We start from the raw sequence: 18,572 nt of genomic DNA, 5'->3' as shown, positions 1-18,572 counted from the left end.
TTTTCTGGCGTAATGACGCTACGGATTCGCTTTATCTGCTCTTACTGTTGTTTTCCTAGGTCTTAATTGTGTGGTTTTATTAGATTAATCTTTTTGCTTATATAAAATTATTTAAGGTAGGTACCTATCTGATAGTCGAGTGTGCTCAGAGACCAAAGTCAACGACGGCGTTGCATGAACAAGAGATTTCCTTTGGCAGGATTGGTCCTTAGGACCCAAGGATGGATTTAAGAAGTAGAGCCACCCAGATTTTTGATGCAGGTGGGTGGGGGTTTATAACCGTCTGCGACGTCTGAGGTTAATAATTCTTTAAGTTTAGGTTCTAAGTAGTGTCCGACCGAAACATGTTTTTTTGCCGAAACCGAAACCGAAACCGAATATTCGGCTTTGGTTCTAGTTTCGGCCGAAACCGAAACCGAAACCGAAACTTTTGAAGACTTCTTAAAATCGTTGAAAAAATGTCATAACACCGCTTTTAAACTCATATTAAGGGGCTGTCAGCACCCAATGTCTTTGAAATTGATGTTACTTAAGGGGCTCCGCCACACCAATGACCTTCGATCTGAATCACAGGTTTTCTTATGTTTTTTGTAGCTTATCATATTAACAGCAACGGCTTTAAGCAATATAAGTAGTATTCCATATTTACTTCAAAGTTCATTGTCTTCGAGATATTTGGCATCAAAGTTGGACAATAATTTAAGGCCAAAAACCTGGTTTTCTGGCCATAACTTTTGTGTTAATTCGTTTAAAATTAAAACGACGTTGTACGACACGTCAAAGACGAACCCAAATATGTAGATTTCGTATAAGTAACCTTCACAGCAATCTAGATACGAAAAAAGTGTTCTTTTAGACAATGTTTAAAAAAATCATAAAATAGTATCAATTTCTTTCAAAATCCGGTAGACAATAATGTAGATAAAGATTGAAGAACCGATAGCCGTTTGTCTTATAAAAATCCATCTAGTGCAAAAGTAGGAGATACGATTCAAAACTTGTCAAAAATCGATGAAAACCGCCCCTTTTAAGAAAAACTATTTGATTTAGTAAAGCAAAAAAAATATTTATGTTAATATTTATTATATTTTAAGACCGTGGCCGCACTCGATACATGATTGAACGACATCGGCTCGATAGAAAATAATTGCAAAGATTGGTCTTAAAATCACCATTAAACGGTTCTAATGTCTTTATTTCTTGACTTATGTGTCTGAAATTAAAATCAATTTGTCAAAACATTTACTTATACCTAAACCGCTAACGAATAATATTACACAAATAATCCACATTTATTTTTATTTCAATAGTTTTCTTATTATTCCCTTAAGCGCTGGTGGCCTAGCGGTGAGTAAGAGCGTGAGACTTTCAATCCAAAGGTCGCAGGTACAAACACTACAAACCCCGGCTCGTATACCAATGAGTTTTTCGGAACTTATGTACGAAATATCATTTGATATTTACCATTGAGGAAGCCGGACTAGCCCGATAAAGCCTAGTTTACCCTCTGGATTGGAAGGTCAGTCTGATGGCTTTCGTAAAAACTATTGCCGACGCCAATTCTTGGGATTAGTTGTGAAGTGGACCCCATGCTCCCATGAGCCGTGGCCAAAATGCTGGGATACCGCGAGGAAGATGATGAGTTTTCTTATTATTCCCTTGCCCAGACCCAGTAACATGCGACAGTGCTATCTCATTTACTACGATACAATTAGACAGAGTGCGCGTTTTAGGTATTGACAGCCTCCTAAGACTGCGTCGACCGTTCAGTGGCCCCATCATTAGTGAAATTGTGTTTAATAATAAACCGATTAATTTCTGTATACATAAATCAGTATATGTATTAATATTGTTGTCCTACTTGATCCACAACGTTTGGTCTTTGTCACATAGTTAGAATTAAGTACCATTGCGTATGTTTCGGCCCGGCCGAAAGGTTCGGCCGTTTTTTGGCCGAAACCGAAACTACGGCCGAAACATGATTTTTTGGCCGAAACTGGCCGAAACCGAAACCGAACCTTCGGTCGGACACTAGTTCTAAGTCAAGTTTAGTAGTTTTTACTATTTTCAACTAAATCAAAGATGTGGACATAGATTTCATCTAAATCGGTCCAGCGTTTATTGATTCCCCATACAATCCTACACCTCACCTTTCATTTTTAAGGGATGTTTTTTTAGAATAAAAACTATTTTATGTTCTTCCCCGGGACTCAAACTATCTCTATACCAAATTTAATCTAAATCGGTTCAGCGGTTATTGAATCCCCATACAAATGTCCGCCTCCCTTTGCTCCCTTATGGGATTATTTTTGAGATTAAAAGTTTCCTATATGAAGAACATACCTGGGACTCAAACCATCTCTATACCAAATTTCAACTAAATTGGTTCAGCAGTTTAAGCGTGAAGAGGAATTAATTAAAAAGTTTTTTTTTTCATATTTTATGTGTTCTTACTTCGGAATGGTGTCATTATGATATCATAAATGAATTCGGCATCCCTGATATACGAAAACGATACCAAACTTGGCCTAGTAACTAAAATGATGTAGATATCAAGATAAAGTTGAGAGTCCCCCCCCCCTAAAAATTACATTAAAAATCTCAGTGGCTCCACTTCTTAAATCCATCCTGGGATCCTAAGTACCAATACTGCCAAAGGAAATCTCTTGTACATGCAACGCCGTCGTTTAGGGCTTCCACTCTCGACTAATACGATATTTATAACAATAATTGGGAATTAGTAAGTTATTACATATCTGTCTACTTAATCTAAGAATGTTACGTAACAAAGCTAATAAAGGATAACGAATGCGCACCGTGTCACCAGGGAGTGCTGCCTGACCCAATTAAAATGACTCTTAGGAATTTTTCTATAGAATCCACTTTTAACTTGTGAAGAGTTTTCAAATTACTGTTGACCCAAACACATTTTCGTTTTTCACTTTGGTTTGATTATTTAAGGCTACATAAATAATTTAAAGGACCCTTGCAAAGTTTCTTATTTCAAACAACGGATTAACATAGGTACCGAGACCATTGTTCGCAGTATGGAAATGAGAGAGGCCGTTATGTATTATAATTAACCTGGTTATTTCACTCAGAATGTGGCTTTGTCTCTATGCGTGTTACTCGTACTATGAGTTGGAAATATGTATATATATATATATGATAGATAAGTTAGATAACATTTGCATACATTAGGATTTTATAGGTACCTACCGATTTCAAGATTAAGATTTTATAAAGTTTTGTAAAGTGCTGTCAACATTGGCAAATTTGGTATTGCCCTCGATCCCCGTTTGCTTGGTTTTTTGTAGTTAGTATATATACAATGTAGCTTAGATTAGACATAGGTATTATACATAGGTACTACACTTAATAACTGTAATAAAGAATGAAGGTAGGTACTGCTTAAAAAGAATAGGTAGGCAGTTTTCTTAAAATTCCGCTTTCCACGATTAAATAAAAATTTAATTGAAAATAAAGTCGTTAATTTTTTTTATATGGACCCATTTAATTAGGAAACGGGTAAACGACCCTTACGGTCGGTTTTCGGTTACGTTAGTTTAGTTGCAGTTCTTAAAAAATAGTTATTGTTAATTAATACGTAGTAGGTACCTCTCTCACGACAGGGATATGAAACTTCTTACTTTCATTGATTACTTATATCCTGAATTTATTTCATGGACCTTAGAAAAATGTGCACTTATTATTAAGAACGACATGCTGTTTTCAAGTCATAAATTTTAGATTATCAAACTTATGGAAAAAAAATCGTTAATTTTAAGTGTCAAAGTTATGGACAATGAGACCAATTCTGATAAGTACGTAAAAAATTGCTGGTCCCTTGAGATTGCAATTATCCAGGTTTTACTGTAGTATGAGTGAAAACTTACATTCGGATTTAGACAGCACCAGAGTTACTGCTACAGCGTTGCTGGCCTGCATTGCTGAAGGAAATGTCTAGAACTATTATATATATCGAGCATCAACATTGAATAGGTATTGCTATACCGCATTGATTGATGCCGACTGCATTACGAAGCACTACATTAAGAATATAAAAATAGTCATTTTATTTATTTATTTTTATCAAGACATAATTGATAGGTATTGAATTCGAAGTTTCATGCAGTAATGCAGTCTGCAGTATGGACATTATGGCCCTGAACTTTCGGTTATAATTGTTACAATCTCGCACGCACGACGGACATCTTACTGCTAGTCACCAACGCTACGTCAACCCTTGCAAGCCAAAAGCAAACATTACGTACTTACATCAGGAAACACCGATTGGTATGATTTGTGATTTTTGAAGTGAAAACTTCTTTAGCGTCGCTGTGCACTTTTTGTGATGGGGAAAAATTTTTAAACTCGCGACAGGTCACCTGACCGTAAGATTTGTAAGACGTAAGACGGACACGTGACCTGATCGAAAAACTGTTACAATGTTATTGAGTTTTCACTTCTCCCGGCACTCCCGGAGTGCAACCCGTTTTTTTTTTTTTATGGTGTACCTATTGAAAGCTCGCAGGAATCAGTTTTATTTAAGATTTAACAAAGAACTTTCCGAAAATGTATTATTTATTCTGTACCTATAAGTAATAAGGCCAAATGTAAGAAGGCCTGAAAAATTGCAAGCATCAAACGATATCCGGACAGGAAATCGTTTAATCCATACAAGAGGTTTCTGGCTAGCGAGGCTATTACTCACTTAGCTTTCAGATAACACTATTTTCCGCTTTTATCTTTCCGCTGTCTTACTCTGAATCTTTGTCTGCTATATTTATTGGTCAATTACTTTATTTTATATAAACTTTCGGCCAAAAGTATTAAGCACCCATACAACCTAACCCTTTTTAGGGTTCCGTGGCTACCTTAACCTTATAGTTTCGACATGTCCGTCTGTCTGTCCGTCCGTGGCTTTGCTCCACGATCGTTGGTGCTAGAAAGCTGCAATTTGGCATGTACATAAATCGTTCATGGCAACAGAACGGTAAAATAGAAACTTCAAAAATAATTTATTAGGGCACATTTTCCCATTCAAAATGTATTTTTCTGAAAAAAAAAATTTGCTTTAAACCAATGATGTCCTACCGTTGATGTCTTTCAAAATGAACAACCATTTTTTGATAAAGTGAATATTTCCGGAAATAATCGCTCTGAAATAAAAGAAAATGTGTCCCACAAATAAGTCAATATCTAAAATAAATAAATGATATTGATTGATTGATTGATTGATTGAAAAAATTTATCTCCGTAAAAAAACAGTATTTCAATACTCAATGAGTTTTTTATTTTACTCTTAATTTGGGTATTGTTTTTATTGCTTGTTTTGTTTGTTACTGACGTGGTATAAAAAAACGACTTTGACTGAAGGTTGAGATAGCAATCCGCAAGACCATTAAAAATCAGACTCATTTTTAGGGTTTCATTACAATTACCTACTCATTTTTGGGTTTCATTGTCATCTAAGGACCCTTACGGCTTACGGCGCGATTCGGGAAATGATTTAGAGATTCACTAGATATGAAATAGTAAAGATATGTGACGTTCCACGGCAAAAGGTACCATTTCCCCGGATGAATATTGGAGCGGCGTTAATAATAGCATAAGCGCCAGCCGCCATAAGATACCTTTTGCCGTAGAACGTCACATATCTTTACTATTTCATATTTAGTGAATCTCTAATTCATTTCCCGAATCGCGCCGTTATTGTTTCGCCATGTTCGTCCAAGACTAAACTCAGTGATCGTTAGTAGACACTATGTACCGTCAAAAAACGTGTAAAAATACTCATCATAAGGTTTATTCGGGTAATTCCGGAAATCAGGTAATCCCGAAAATCATTGTAAAATCACTCATATTCCGTTGTAGTAAGAGTCAGCTTTCGGAATTATCCGCCACTATCGTTCATTCGGAAATAGCCGAATACACCTTACTCACAAATATGCCCCATAGCTCTTATGTCAGCGAATTAAGGACTATGGGACATATTTTTGAGTAAGTTGTGTGCGCCCATATTTTTACACTTGACTGTACTGTCATATCCTGTTCTAGCGTGTTGTATGGATTTGAAATTTTGTATTTCAATAAATCTGTGAAAGTGTTAAATATTATCATTGACACATTTTCCATTTTTTTTAACTCAATGCAAATTTCCCATAAAAAATCTCAGTACGTAACTTTTAATTTGAGGCTTTTTTTTACATTTAATTTAACTTGATTCATGTTACGGGATTGAACAAAATAAAATAAAAATAGTTTTTCGCTCCACCCAATATACTTTAGTTTACACATTTATATAGTTCTCCAATATCCCAGTCTTAGTTAAAAATAGGTATTATTTATGTTAGAAGAGATGTTAAGAGACACCAGGAACTCAATTTAACAGTTTGTTATTGTTACAAATGTTACATAGTTTCGTATGCCGGAGATGCGAGAGCCGTAACTCCGGCTAATTGATAATGTTAGATGCATTGTTCAAATTTGCTTTGTGTATATTACGAGAAGTTCCACTCGCTCTTGAGAAAGATACATTTACATCCTGAGCACAATGAATTAAGTACAATGTGCATTGTTTTGAGAATAAATTGAAGTGTTGGGTGGAATTGAAGTGGGTAACAATGTTAAGAAGCCAATTAAAATTTCTAAAATTAAAAGTAGTAGTATTATTATGGTTCCTCTACACGTTGGCCCAATCTAGTGGTCCAATATGATGGGCCAACATGTAGAGGGGGTAGTGGTGTCGGTTGGCTTATGGCGCGGCGAATGGCGATGGGATGGTCGCCCCCCTGACGCCCGCCGGACACGAGCCCAACCACGGGAGCTCGTGCCCCAATCAGACCCCTAGGACACCACCAAGCCGCAGATTGGCCAACATGACCACAAAGCCATGATAGCCAACAAATAACAAGCACAGGAAGAAGAAGAAAGAAGAAGAATGGCCAGCAACTTAAACGCTGGCCCAACAGACCGGGCTGTCGTCACAGTCCGCGACAGAAGCCGCCAAAATGGGCACAGCCCAGAAATGGCCTCCTCACACCCCCAGAAAGGGGGAGTGTTAGACGACACCGCTGCTGATGGGATGGCCGCGGTGTCGGTTTTTCGGCACACATCAAAGGTAGCGGGCGCGCTCGAACGCGGTCGAGTGTGGATGTTTGCGCTTAGTATTAATTTACGGTTTTTTTTAATTAAAAATGATGAGTACGTGGCCTCATTATGGAAGTAATGAAGGAATAGGCAATTTACGCAGACAGTACATTTACAATTTAAATAAATAAATATAGCAATACATACTATAGTAGTTTATGCAACAGTGATATAATAAGAACCAATTATGAGCTGTTGCATACATTACTTTTTCTATGACAGCTGCAGCAAAAAAAAAAAAAAGAGTTATTATTAAAAAAAAAGAGTTATTATTTAAAAAAAAATGAGTTATTATTTAAAAAAAAAAAGAGTTATTATTGTAAATGAAAACATACCTCTTTCAATCAAGATGATCGGAACTTGTATCTTTAAAAAAAATAAAGCAGTTGTATTATACTCATAAGATGACTGCTAGCAGTCATCTTATGAGCCTATAGACAAATCATTCAAATGACATTGCTTTAGATATCACTGTCAGTCATTTAATTGACACATTTAAGTGCTGGAGTAGAAAAATAGTTAAATAAATGAATATTAGATACATATCTAACTATACATAGTAAGTAGGTACCTACACTGCACAATTTGCACAGCTATGTTGGTAAGTTAGTAACAAAATTATAATATGATCTAAAATAATTTAAGCAAATTGTATGGTAACATGAAATTAAAAAAGATATTTAATTAATTTAATTCTTTAAAAAAATCTAACATTCCTTTTTTTACGGGAAGTATGTATCATGTCAGAAAATGCCCTAAACTTTATGTCTTCTTACCTTAGCAATAGAACACAAACAGTTGTTGTAAACAAAACCTAGTCTAGCGGAGCTGTAGTCCAATTAGGAGTGCCACGAGGTTCTATTTTGAGTCCATTCCTGTTTTTGGTTTATATAAATGATTTGCCATGTATAGTAGAAAATCTTTGTGAAATAGTTCTTTTTGCTGATGACACATCATTACTTTTTAAGGTTGATCGGAAATCTACCGATTACAGTGTAATTAACAGCACACTCGTTGATGTACTTAACTGGTTTACTATGAATAATTTGCTTCTTAATGCTAAGAAAACCAAATGTATTAGATTTTCTTTGCCGAATGTTAAACCAGTCGATACTAAAATACTTTTGAATAATGAATGCTTAGAGATGGTAGATCAAGCACTGTTTCTTGGTTTAACATTGGACAAAAATCTACAATGGAGTCCTCATATAGGAACACTGGCTAACAAATTAAGTTCGGCCGCTTACGCCGTGAGGAGAATTAGACAATTGACTAATGTTGAAACAGCTCGCCTTGTTTATTATAGTTATTTTCATAGTGTAATGTCATATGGTATTCTGGTTTGGGGCAAAGCAGCTGACATACAGACTATATTTGTCTTACAAAAGAGAGCCATTCGTTCTATATATAACTTAAGAGCGCGTGAATCATTAAGAGAACTTTTCAAAGAAATTAATATTTTAACTGTAGCTTCTCAATACATATATGATAGTATTATTTATGTTATTAAGAATCTAGACTGCTTCACTAAGAATTCTGATGTCCATAACTTTAACACTAGAAATAAAAATAAGCTTGCTATCAGAAAGTTTCGTGTCCGTAAAGTACAAAAGTCATTCGTTGGGCAATGCATTCATTTTTATAACAAGTTACCTGAGGATGCTTTAAGATTACCCTTTCCAGCTCTTAAGAATTACTTAAAAAAGTCATTGATGTTGAAGGCTTATTACAGAGTTGAGGACTACTTGACAGACAAACATGCATGGTCCAAACCAGAAACTAATAAAAACTAGTAGCAATTAAAAACATTGTATTATGTATAGAGTTATAGGTGACACAGCTCAGTTAAGAAAGCACATCAAATATTTTATGTTGGTACTTAATTCATAAGAATCAATCAGATTTATATAATTATGTTTTCCCATTCATTTTAATAACTATATTTTCTTTACCTTTTGTAAGAATTTGATATGTTTTCTGAAAGAGCTACGTATTTGTATGATTCCATGTACATATGTATATATTTTTAAATCTAATTTCTATTACACCTTATGTGTATAATTGCATGAATTCTATAGTAATTTAAATTGTATTTCTTTTTCCTTATTTTTTCGTAATGCATGTTAATTATAAGATGTAATTTCTTTTTGAAAAGATGTGTCCCGCCGAGTTTGTTGCCGGTCCCATATTGGGATACCCTCCTCCAATTGAGGGGGGATTTAAATCTTCTCGGGGCAGAGGTGTAGGGTTGGAGCCGGTCTACCTAGCTTTATTTGACGTTCATAAGCGCATTGTAATTATGCCTACTTGAATAAACTATCTTTTATCTTATCTTATCTTATCAAAAAACTCCTGCAGCTTCTACGCCATTTTTTTAATTACTTGAAGAAAATATTGGTACGTGGCGTATAGATAAATTGCTGCAACGGCTAATGCTTCCACGTCCATCTTGGAAACCGGATAGATCACAACTGAATGTCGCCATCGTGTAGTTGCGTTCCAACCATCGCATGGCCATCTCTCTGGCCCAGCGCTGGGCCATCGTGTAGAAGAGCAATTCGATTTTTTTGCTGACTCCTCCGAATGTCATTCATACACACCGACTACCTACCAGTTTACATGATATTTACGTGATCATTTTCTATGGAAATGTTCTTTTCTCTCTTGGACATTTAGACTTCTACGTGAAAGCTTATTGAAAATCACATCTATTTCTGCGCAGCGGGACGAGACGGACGCGAAGCAGCTGGTGATCACGGCAGCGACCCGCACGGCGGGCGGACGCTACACGTGCGAGGTGTCGGCCGACGCGCCGTCCTTCCAGACCGCGCAGGTTCATACGCACATGTACGTCGTTGGTGAGTACTGTTGTCGTCGTCACTATGAGTTAAGTCAGCCGGCAAAATTGTAAATTGAATCGTGTAAATGTTCTCATTTATCGATTTATGTATAACGTAATGTGTACTTAGTTTTTATTTAAAACATAACGATCATTAAGATATACTCGTACTTAGTTATTCCCGTATTTTGTTTTGACATTAATGGATAACATTGTTGACATTAGATTGATTATTTTTAAGACATTTTTTAATTTGTATCTATTAAATAATATTATGTAAATATGAATGACGATCATAATATAAATTCATGTAGATTAGTCCAGCATAATTTATAATGTAATTTTATATTATGAGAATAAATATCTACCTAAATCTAAATTGCCAACAGATCTACCGCAGGCTGATCCACAGCTCATTGGCATGAAGCAGAGGTACCGTGCCGGCATGACGCTCAAAGCAGAGTGCTTCAGTAAAAACGCAATGCCTGCAGCCAACCTCTCTTTTTTCATCAACAGTGAACCGGTAAGTAGCGCTGGAGAAAAGGTAAACATATACTTACGAATATGTACCTACGTCAGTCCGAACTAGTATTTTTTGATAGTACCACAGTAAGCAATTGAATGAGTTTGTGATTGTGGCCTACGGTACGGTTCTATTATTTGTGGTAGGTCAGTTTGTGGTAACTGAATTGAGAAATATGAAGTTTTGACAACCGAAGTTACAGCATAATGTACGAGGCCGTACAGTACTGACATCTAGTGCAGCTGTCAAGCAGATTTTACACCTCTTCTCTTGTAGGTATAATCAAAAACGCTTTGTACATATTGAGCGAGCTTACAAAATCAATATCTATCAGTTTCTATTTCACATGTCTAATGCACTTTTATGAATAAAGCCCATTACTGAAATATCCGCTAACAGCCTTTCAAACTATTACGAGTAAATACTTCAACCTGAATGCAGAGCTATAAATTGCAAGAATATTGCTTTTTAGCTTGCACGAAGTTGCTATATTTAAGCGAAATAAACTACATCTACTTATTACATATATAAAAGTTATATATACTGAGACACAAATCTTTCCTAGGTCGTTTTAAAACCGCTGCCTTGCCGCTACCGCTAGCTAGTACCGCTGGCTGTTGGTGTGCCGAGGCCAAGTCTTTCATTGGGGAAGTGGGCAGGCGTTTGAGATAGGGTGGTCATGATCCTCGCTCCGGGTCGTTCCTTATGCAAAGGTTATCCATCGCGGTTCAATGTGGCAACGCGGCGAGCGTGATGGGCTCCTTTGCATCTGGAGGGACTCGGAACGAATTTTGTGAATAGTTTCTGTTTTGTTAGTTGTTAGTTTAGGTTAAGGCATTAGTATTTTTTGGATTTGTATTGTATTGTATTGTATTTTAGATTGTAAGATTTGTATTGTATTATATTGTAAAGTTTTAAAATAGTTCTTAGCAAACGATTGCCTCACACTTGCTGCCTCGACAACAATGTACCTACCTACTTTTACCTACTCAAAAATGTCCCGCAAGGATAGCTTTGTTTGTTATAAATGACCAATTTACCTGCGCCAGACGACGTCATTAATTATGTACCTGTCCCGACATGACATGAATGAGTAGGTACGCCTTGAAAGTGGTCTCGACAAGCCTTTCTCCCCATTGATTGACTTCGTCATTAGATAAAGGGCCCGCTAATCTGATCAGGTGCTAAACCTAGGCAAGATTTATTACAGGTATTGTCTACGCTGTAATTGAATTGTTGAGAGTAACATAAACGTCGTCTGGGCACAAAATACATTCTGAAATTAATACTCTTAATCAGAGAAAGTAAGTTAATAAAGAGTTTTTTATGTAACATGTATCATATAACAATCTATATATACAGCTATCTTTGTTATATTAACTTATTAATGATACGTATACCTGTGAATTTTATGATTATTGGAGCAGGTATACTTTTTAAAAAATATATATCTGTGGTACGGCAGTGCCAACGGCAAGTCGAGCAAAACTAATAGAAGCACAGTAGTACTATTCTATTGTCAAAGCGATTCAGGCCATCTTTGATCCCGTGTAACTTTAGTTAACCAAAAACCACACAACCATTTATTTATCAACCATTTCCGAAACATGGTCAGTAGACTGTTTTTGTAAAAAGAAAATCATACACTATATTTTTTTTACACTCTTATATTTAATCTATTAATTTAGACTGGTTAGATCATTTTCCCAAAATCATAATTTACCTGTAGCATAATTTCTTTTTTTATTAATTCTTTTAATATTCTTATTCTTAATTTACACCAGACGCATTAATTCCTAGGTTAAATTTTTCTCATAATTAATACTTTCTAAGTCGTTTTATTCGCATTCTTTTTATTTCTTAGGCGATAATATTACCATGGTCCCACCGCACTGTTTCTTTTCAAAAAAACATTTAGTTTACAACTTAGCTAGACGGAGCCTTACACTTACACTTACACTTTTTTCCCCGAAGTGTAATGTTTTCATGGACGTTACACTAAATTAATAGGTTAGGTAGGTTAGGTTCGTTAGGTAGCTTCAGATGTCCGAAGGGCAAACTGCCCAGAAATAGGAGCCCCGCGAAGCGGGGCTCCGTCTAGCTAAGTTGTGAACTTTCTAAATGTTTTTTGAAAAGAAAGTGGGGTGGGGTAATCGATTTTTTCATTATAGAATAAACGCCGTAAGAAATATTTGTGAGTGGTTAAATTGTCTAATGGGAAAATGTGCGAATGGAAAAATCATGTTAGGAATTAATGCGTCTGGTGTAAATTAAGAATAGGAAAAAATGCGAATAGAAATTATGCTACAGGTAAATTACGATTTTGGGAAAATGATCTAACCAGTCTTAATTAAGCTCCGTCACTTAAATCTTAAATCTCAGTTCGAATGTTTCCAAGAGGCATGTAGAACTTAATGGTTGTACTAAGAGTTGGACCAACAGACCTCTGTGTGACATCATGACACCAATGACGAAGTGCGGTAATGTCTTCATAAATGTCTTATTTCTATGAAAATTTTATGTATACATATAATGACAATTTACATTGTGTTCTGTCAGAGTCTGTGCAGAGTTAACCTAGACGGACTCTAATTTCCTAGATTAATCCGTCTTTTTTCCATTTGACAGGCGCTGTCGCAGCACGTGTGGCACCGCGTGGACGTTTCCGACAACGGCAAACTTATGACCGCCTACAGTACCATACAGTTCGTAGTACAGCGGCATCACTTTGTCAACGAGCGAATAAAGGTGAGCCAATATGCGGACCCTGACATACAATATGGTGTATAGGCACAGAATAAATAGTACTGGGTACAGAAGGTTCACTCTCTAACAAAACGCGTCTATTACGAGTCGTAATCGTTCGGCGGGGCGTGCAGCGTGGCGTCGGGCTCACAAGTAATTTGAACAGCGTACACTACGGCCGCTCCTATACGCTTGCATTTGTTTAACATGCACGCCGCACGCCCCGCCCCGCTGCACGCCCAACTCGAGCGTCCACTCAGGCCTTACACTTAGCCTGACGCATACCGCTACGTTCGGAGACTTGATTCACTCCTAATCAAGCGCATTGACGTGGATGGAAGCTTAGGGGTGTAATTCACCAAACGTGGAAGAGTCTACGATGGGAAGTGAAACAGTAAATGTGGGTAATTAACATACACTCGCATTTTTTTTGTAATTTGTTCCGAAAGTTAAGGATAATGGAGCTAACTTATATTGCCTAAACCCTACCCTGATGTAATTTGCATATGTACTTATTGTACATGTACTTCACCAACAGTCTTAGAATTTAGTTTATCTTAAGATGCATTCGGGTAATTTCGTAAGTAGGATTATTCCGAAAATCAGATGAAAGCCAGCCAAAATTACATCATAATGAGAGTCCCTTTTGCGGAATTATCGTACGGTTTTCAGCATTCGGATTTACCTGAATTACACAACGGGTGAAAACGGCTTACATACACTAGTCTAATTCAAAATATCATAAAGACCAAGCGTGGGTTACTACTAAAAATAATAATAGATGTACCTATTTGGGTAATTTCGAAAATTGGGTTATCCCGAAAATCGTATATGTGACTCATATCCCGTTGTAATAAGAGTACCTTTTCGGAATTATCCGCAACTTTCTTAGTGTTTTCCTTTTTAAATTACCCGAATACACAATACTGAAATTTCCATTTGACTGGGCTAAAAAAGTTATTTTATAAGCCCTTTAAGACTTACAAGCGCTCTTTGAGCATTATTATCAATTTAATCTTTATTGCTCTGAAGAAAAACCAATCTTACAACAAAAGAAGGACTAAATTTTGCTGTGATGATTTAAAATATATTTTCTGTTGTAAGCAATATTATATTTTTTGTAAATTTTATGAATCAATAAAACAAAATAAATAAATAAAAAAGATTTATAATGCAGGTCCGATGTACTGCCATCATATACTCCATATATTTGAGGAGCGTTGAGAAAAGCGCAGAAGAAGAACGGATACGGACGACCACGACCAGTGGCCCCGAAGTGCGGCAAGCTAAGATCTACTCCGTGCATCGGCAGCCTAAACCTAGTCAGTATATCCTTTTATACATTATTTGCCCTCAATGAGAGGATACAGTACATTTTCTATCATCCCCATTCATACATTAATCGAATAATGGAACAAACAATCATATACCTAGACAAAAATTTGGTATGTACATACAGTTTATTATATCGAACTTTCATAAATACCTGATTGCAAAATGTTAACAGAATTTCAGGCGTTAATATCTGGCAGGTTTCCCCTAGTAAAACTGCCTCTGGCTGAAAATGTTAGTATCTTACGTATGATATCATAGGATTAAAAAAAACTAATCACAAAGTATCGATAAGTAGACAAATAAAAACATTTAGGTATATTCGTTGAAACTAAGAATATTTTAATCAAATACAAAATGCATATGTCGGTAAATATATTTTTACTAAATTATGTTTTTCAAATATTTCATGAAAAGATGAATAAACACATGGTAAGAACAATTTTCATGCAGCTAGTTGCAGTTTTACCATGAGCAGCCGGCCAGACCCTTTGGGCAAATTCTTCATGACAACGGCCCATGCAACATGTTAGACCACTTAGATCCTTGTCAATTTGAATTGAGAACTCCGCTTCGATGAGAATGCCGTTGGGAGTCAAATATCAAGTATACTATGATACAGCTAAAGTGCTCTATATTGTCCTTGGTCGATTAGGTATTCCTGTGCATGTACGTACAGCAAGATACGGAATCCTGCAAACAAGCTTCTGTACTGAAAGTTAGCTTATATTTATTTATCTATTTATATAGATATGCGTATACTGTATGCTATTATTTATCTGCATCTGACTGTTAAATTTCAATTTGTACTGATTTTACATTGATATGTGACTGATGTAAGTAATAAAAATATCTTCCATTATAAAATTTACACGTGTTTGTAGGTAATTATTAATTTGCGACACTTATTTAATTACCTATACACGATGAAATTTAATCGGTGATCAGGAGTTGAAAAGGACTAATTTCTGCATAAAATATGTGATCGACGGTAGGGGGTCTGAGAAATCGTGTGGAAGATATTTCTTGCATTTACTTTGGCATTTTTATTTTAACCAATACAGTTATCATTGTGGTTTGGTGACACTCCTTTGCTACTGTATAGGAATAAGTAATTGGATGACACCAACTATTTGATGCTGACTTTTAAGCTTAGTTCAATTTATGTTTTTAAATTTTAATATTTAGTTTTATTTAACGCCTGATCAAACCTTATTTCGTTTCTTTTCTGTTGACTTTACACACGCGGTAAAACCGCTTCCCGTTTGTCTTTACCGAAAGTCGATACAGTCACATGAAACACAACACTTTGTGCGCTATAACAGTAGTTGTTTCTAGTGTCGTTGCCACTATTACACACTTCCGATGCAATAAAGCTTATCTCTGAGTGGCTTGCGGCTCAGAATGCCATAAGATACAGATTCAATTACGATTTGGAGCAGATAGTGGGCAATATTCTGGTTTCACTGTGCACGTTACATGTTTAAAATATTTATGCACAATGCAGCGAACCAAGCTTCAATGATACACTTTGTTAGTAATGACCATGTCGAAGTCGACAAAACTATAGAGAGATAAAAAGTCATGCGTTCCGAAATTTCGATATTTATTTATATTCAGATTTAAAAATCTATAATCATTAAGAATATCGCAATATTTATATTAATTTTATCTTTTGTTATTTGATTTATTAAAACCGAGAACACACTTAAATTACTAACATTTTTTTTACAAGTGGATATCGATGGTTTTAACTGAAAATCCTTTGTTGTAGCATAGGTATTATATTTTGAGTTCATAAATTTTCGATAAAGTTTAAATGTTATAAAAGAAAAATACATCATCGTTCTCTCGCCTGGGATCGGGTCTGATGATACCCGATCTTACAAATAAACGGACTAGATAAACCTCATGTTTGTATGTGCAAAGTTCAATCAAACACGTAGTTTTAAAATGAGAACGAAACTCGCGTTTGTATGGGAAGGTGAAATTTGGCCGAGCTTGCTGAGACTCTTACAACCATTGCACTCGTAGAATACCTATTACACAACTACCGGTATCGACAAAATAAAACAATAACTTTTTATTAATGTGCAATAACGCTTAAACAATAAATAGAGTATGTTAACAAGTGCGTACTCCGTAGATTTTTTTCGTTGCCCAGATAAAAACTAAAACGAGAAATTGTTTAGTATTTTTTTTCGTCGAGCGTTTTCACTAGTGGCTGTTGAATTTGTATACCGGTCACGATTCGCGGGCTGTTTGTTCAGCGAGCGGGCGATATGCGCTTGAAATATCGTAGCGGTTAGGCGTGAAGCCTTTTGTGTGCTTGAAATTGCAAATTCATTTATTTTGTCGGGATAAATTCACGAAAGACGTCTATCAACACCTTGGCTGTGACGTAAAGGGCTTATTAGATCCACACGGCCGCCAGGCACTTGCGATCGGAAGTCGACGTCGAGTCCGATGACTCTTGCAAAGCTCGTTTTCCGTTTCACGAAATATCAGAACATCTTCAACAATATTTAAAATGTAAAAAAAATGTTCAAGTGCAAAAGTATCAAACATTGATCATTTTTGACAATTCGAGGCAATTTTTTACATGAAAAAGAAAACGCCCTTTGCTCGGATCCGACATCGGACTCCGTTCGCAAGTGTGGATCTAATAGGTAACCGCATGAAGTGCTTAATAAGTATTTAGTTGCCAGTTTCTGATTATTTGCGTATTCATTATTGTCTCTACTTCTATAAACTTCTAAATTAAGAATAGGTTCAGATAAAAAACTTAACTCTAAACTTTCCAAAGGGGATTTACACGCGTAGGTACCTATGTAATAGAAATCAAATAAGTAACTCGACATTGACATCTATAATATTTTAGTTTAATATTCATGAAAATTCAATTATTCATGGATTAAAGTACGAACGCTAAGCACGAAGATTTTTTTACATTCACTCGCCTGACCCTATCTCTATCGCACTCGCGTAATTATATTGCTGTCCCGCCCATGCTCGGCTGTCAATGTCATTGAAATTGTTCGTGCTTAGTTAGCGTTCGTACTTTAGATTAATCACACTACTTAGTTAAGTCGACGCAAGTCAAAGACAGTGATAGAGGTTTGACGGAATTAAATTGTAATTACGATAATTCAAGAGTGTAATCCGTAATTAATTAAGCATACTTTGCATCGATTCCTTCGACCCGTTGGTGCATAGAGCGTGTTAAAATGAAACAAACTTATTTAATAAGGTTTTTTTTCAGATGCTAGTCCAACCGTCATGTCCAGTAGCTCAGCAGCCAGGATCGTCCCGTTGGTCACATTACTTCTTCCAACAGTGCTAAGATAAACGTCACAAAGAAACTAGGTAGACAATGTAACTAATACAGTTTTCTACTAAATTCAAATTTATCATACCAAAATCGTGTTCTGACTGACAAAAATCTCTATTTCCGCTGTTGTTAAGAATTAGTAGTTGTGCCAACCCGAATTTATGTATTTCATCAAATGAAATGCACTGTCATTATTCTCTTCTAGGTTAAGTTTAGTTTCTAAGGTACATGTTGTTAAGTAGAAATATGTTCCAAATTAAATAATACAATATAAATATATATAAGTTAATGTATTTCATATTTTAGACGTAGGTATGATCCTAATTTATTATGCTGTTTTTTTTCTAAATCAAAAAAAATGTAATGATATTTCATTACCCATATAATGCCCTATCATTTAAGTATAGTAGATTATAAAACAAGGGCATAAAGAACCCCACTTCATCAGAGGCAATATATCGAGAATAAAATGGGCATTTATGCCCGAGTTATATACTCTGCTTTTCACTTTGAAAACGAAGAAAAAAACAGAAATATCAAATACTTATTTAAGGTTATATAAAACTCATTGCCTACTTCAAAATCTTATAATAAGGGTAAGTAAATAAAAAAGTCTGTTAACAGTAAACTAGCGACAATTTCAAGTTTGT

The 18,572-nt window shown here is 35.7% G+C and overlaps 1 protein-coding gene across 1 annotated transcript in view; it reads left to right on the top strand.

The window, feature by feature from the left end:
- Nucleotides 1-18,199, top strand: part of LOC134651693 (uncharacterized) — a 47,108-nt gene extending 28,909 nt beyond the window's left edge. The window contains exons 3-7 of the mRNA XM_063506796.1: nt 9,875-10,010; nt 10,381-10,514; nt 13,143-13,262; nt 14,437-14,581; nt 17,854-18,199. Of these exons, the coding sequence (XP_063362866.1) occupies nt 9,875-10,010; nt 10,381-10,514; nt 13,143-13,262; nt 14,437-14,581; nt 17,854-17,939 (621 nt within the window). The 3' untranslated portion in view covers nt 17,940-18,199. The remainder of the gene's footprint in view (nt 1-9,874; nt 10,011-10,380; nt 10,515-13,142; nt 13,263-14,436; nt 14,582-17,853) is intronic.
- Nucleotides 18,200-18,572: the final 373 nt, after the last annotated feature.

The sequence above is a fragment of the Cydia amplana genome, chromosome 1, assembly GCF_948474715.1.
Source record: "Cydia amplana chromosome 1, ilCydAmpl1.1, whole genome shotgun sequence".
NCBI classification, from domain to species: Eukaryota; Metazoa; Arthropoda; class Insecta; order Lepidoptera; family Tortricidae; genus Cydia; species Cydia amplana.
Note: the sequence above shows the minus strand (reverse complement) of the source record. Positions and strands in the feature narration are given on the sequence as shown.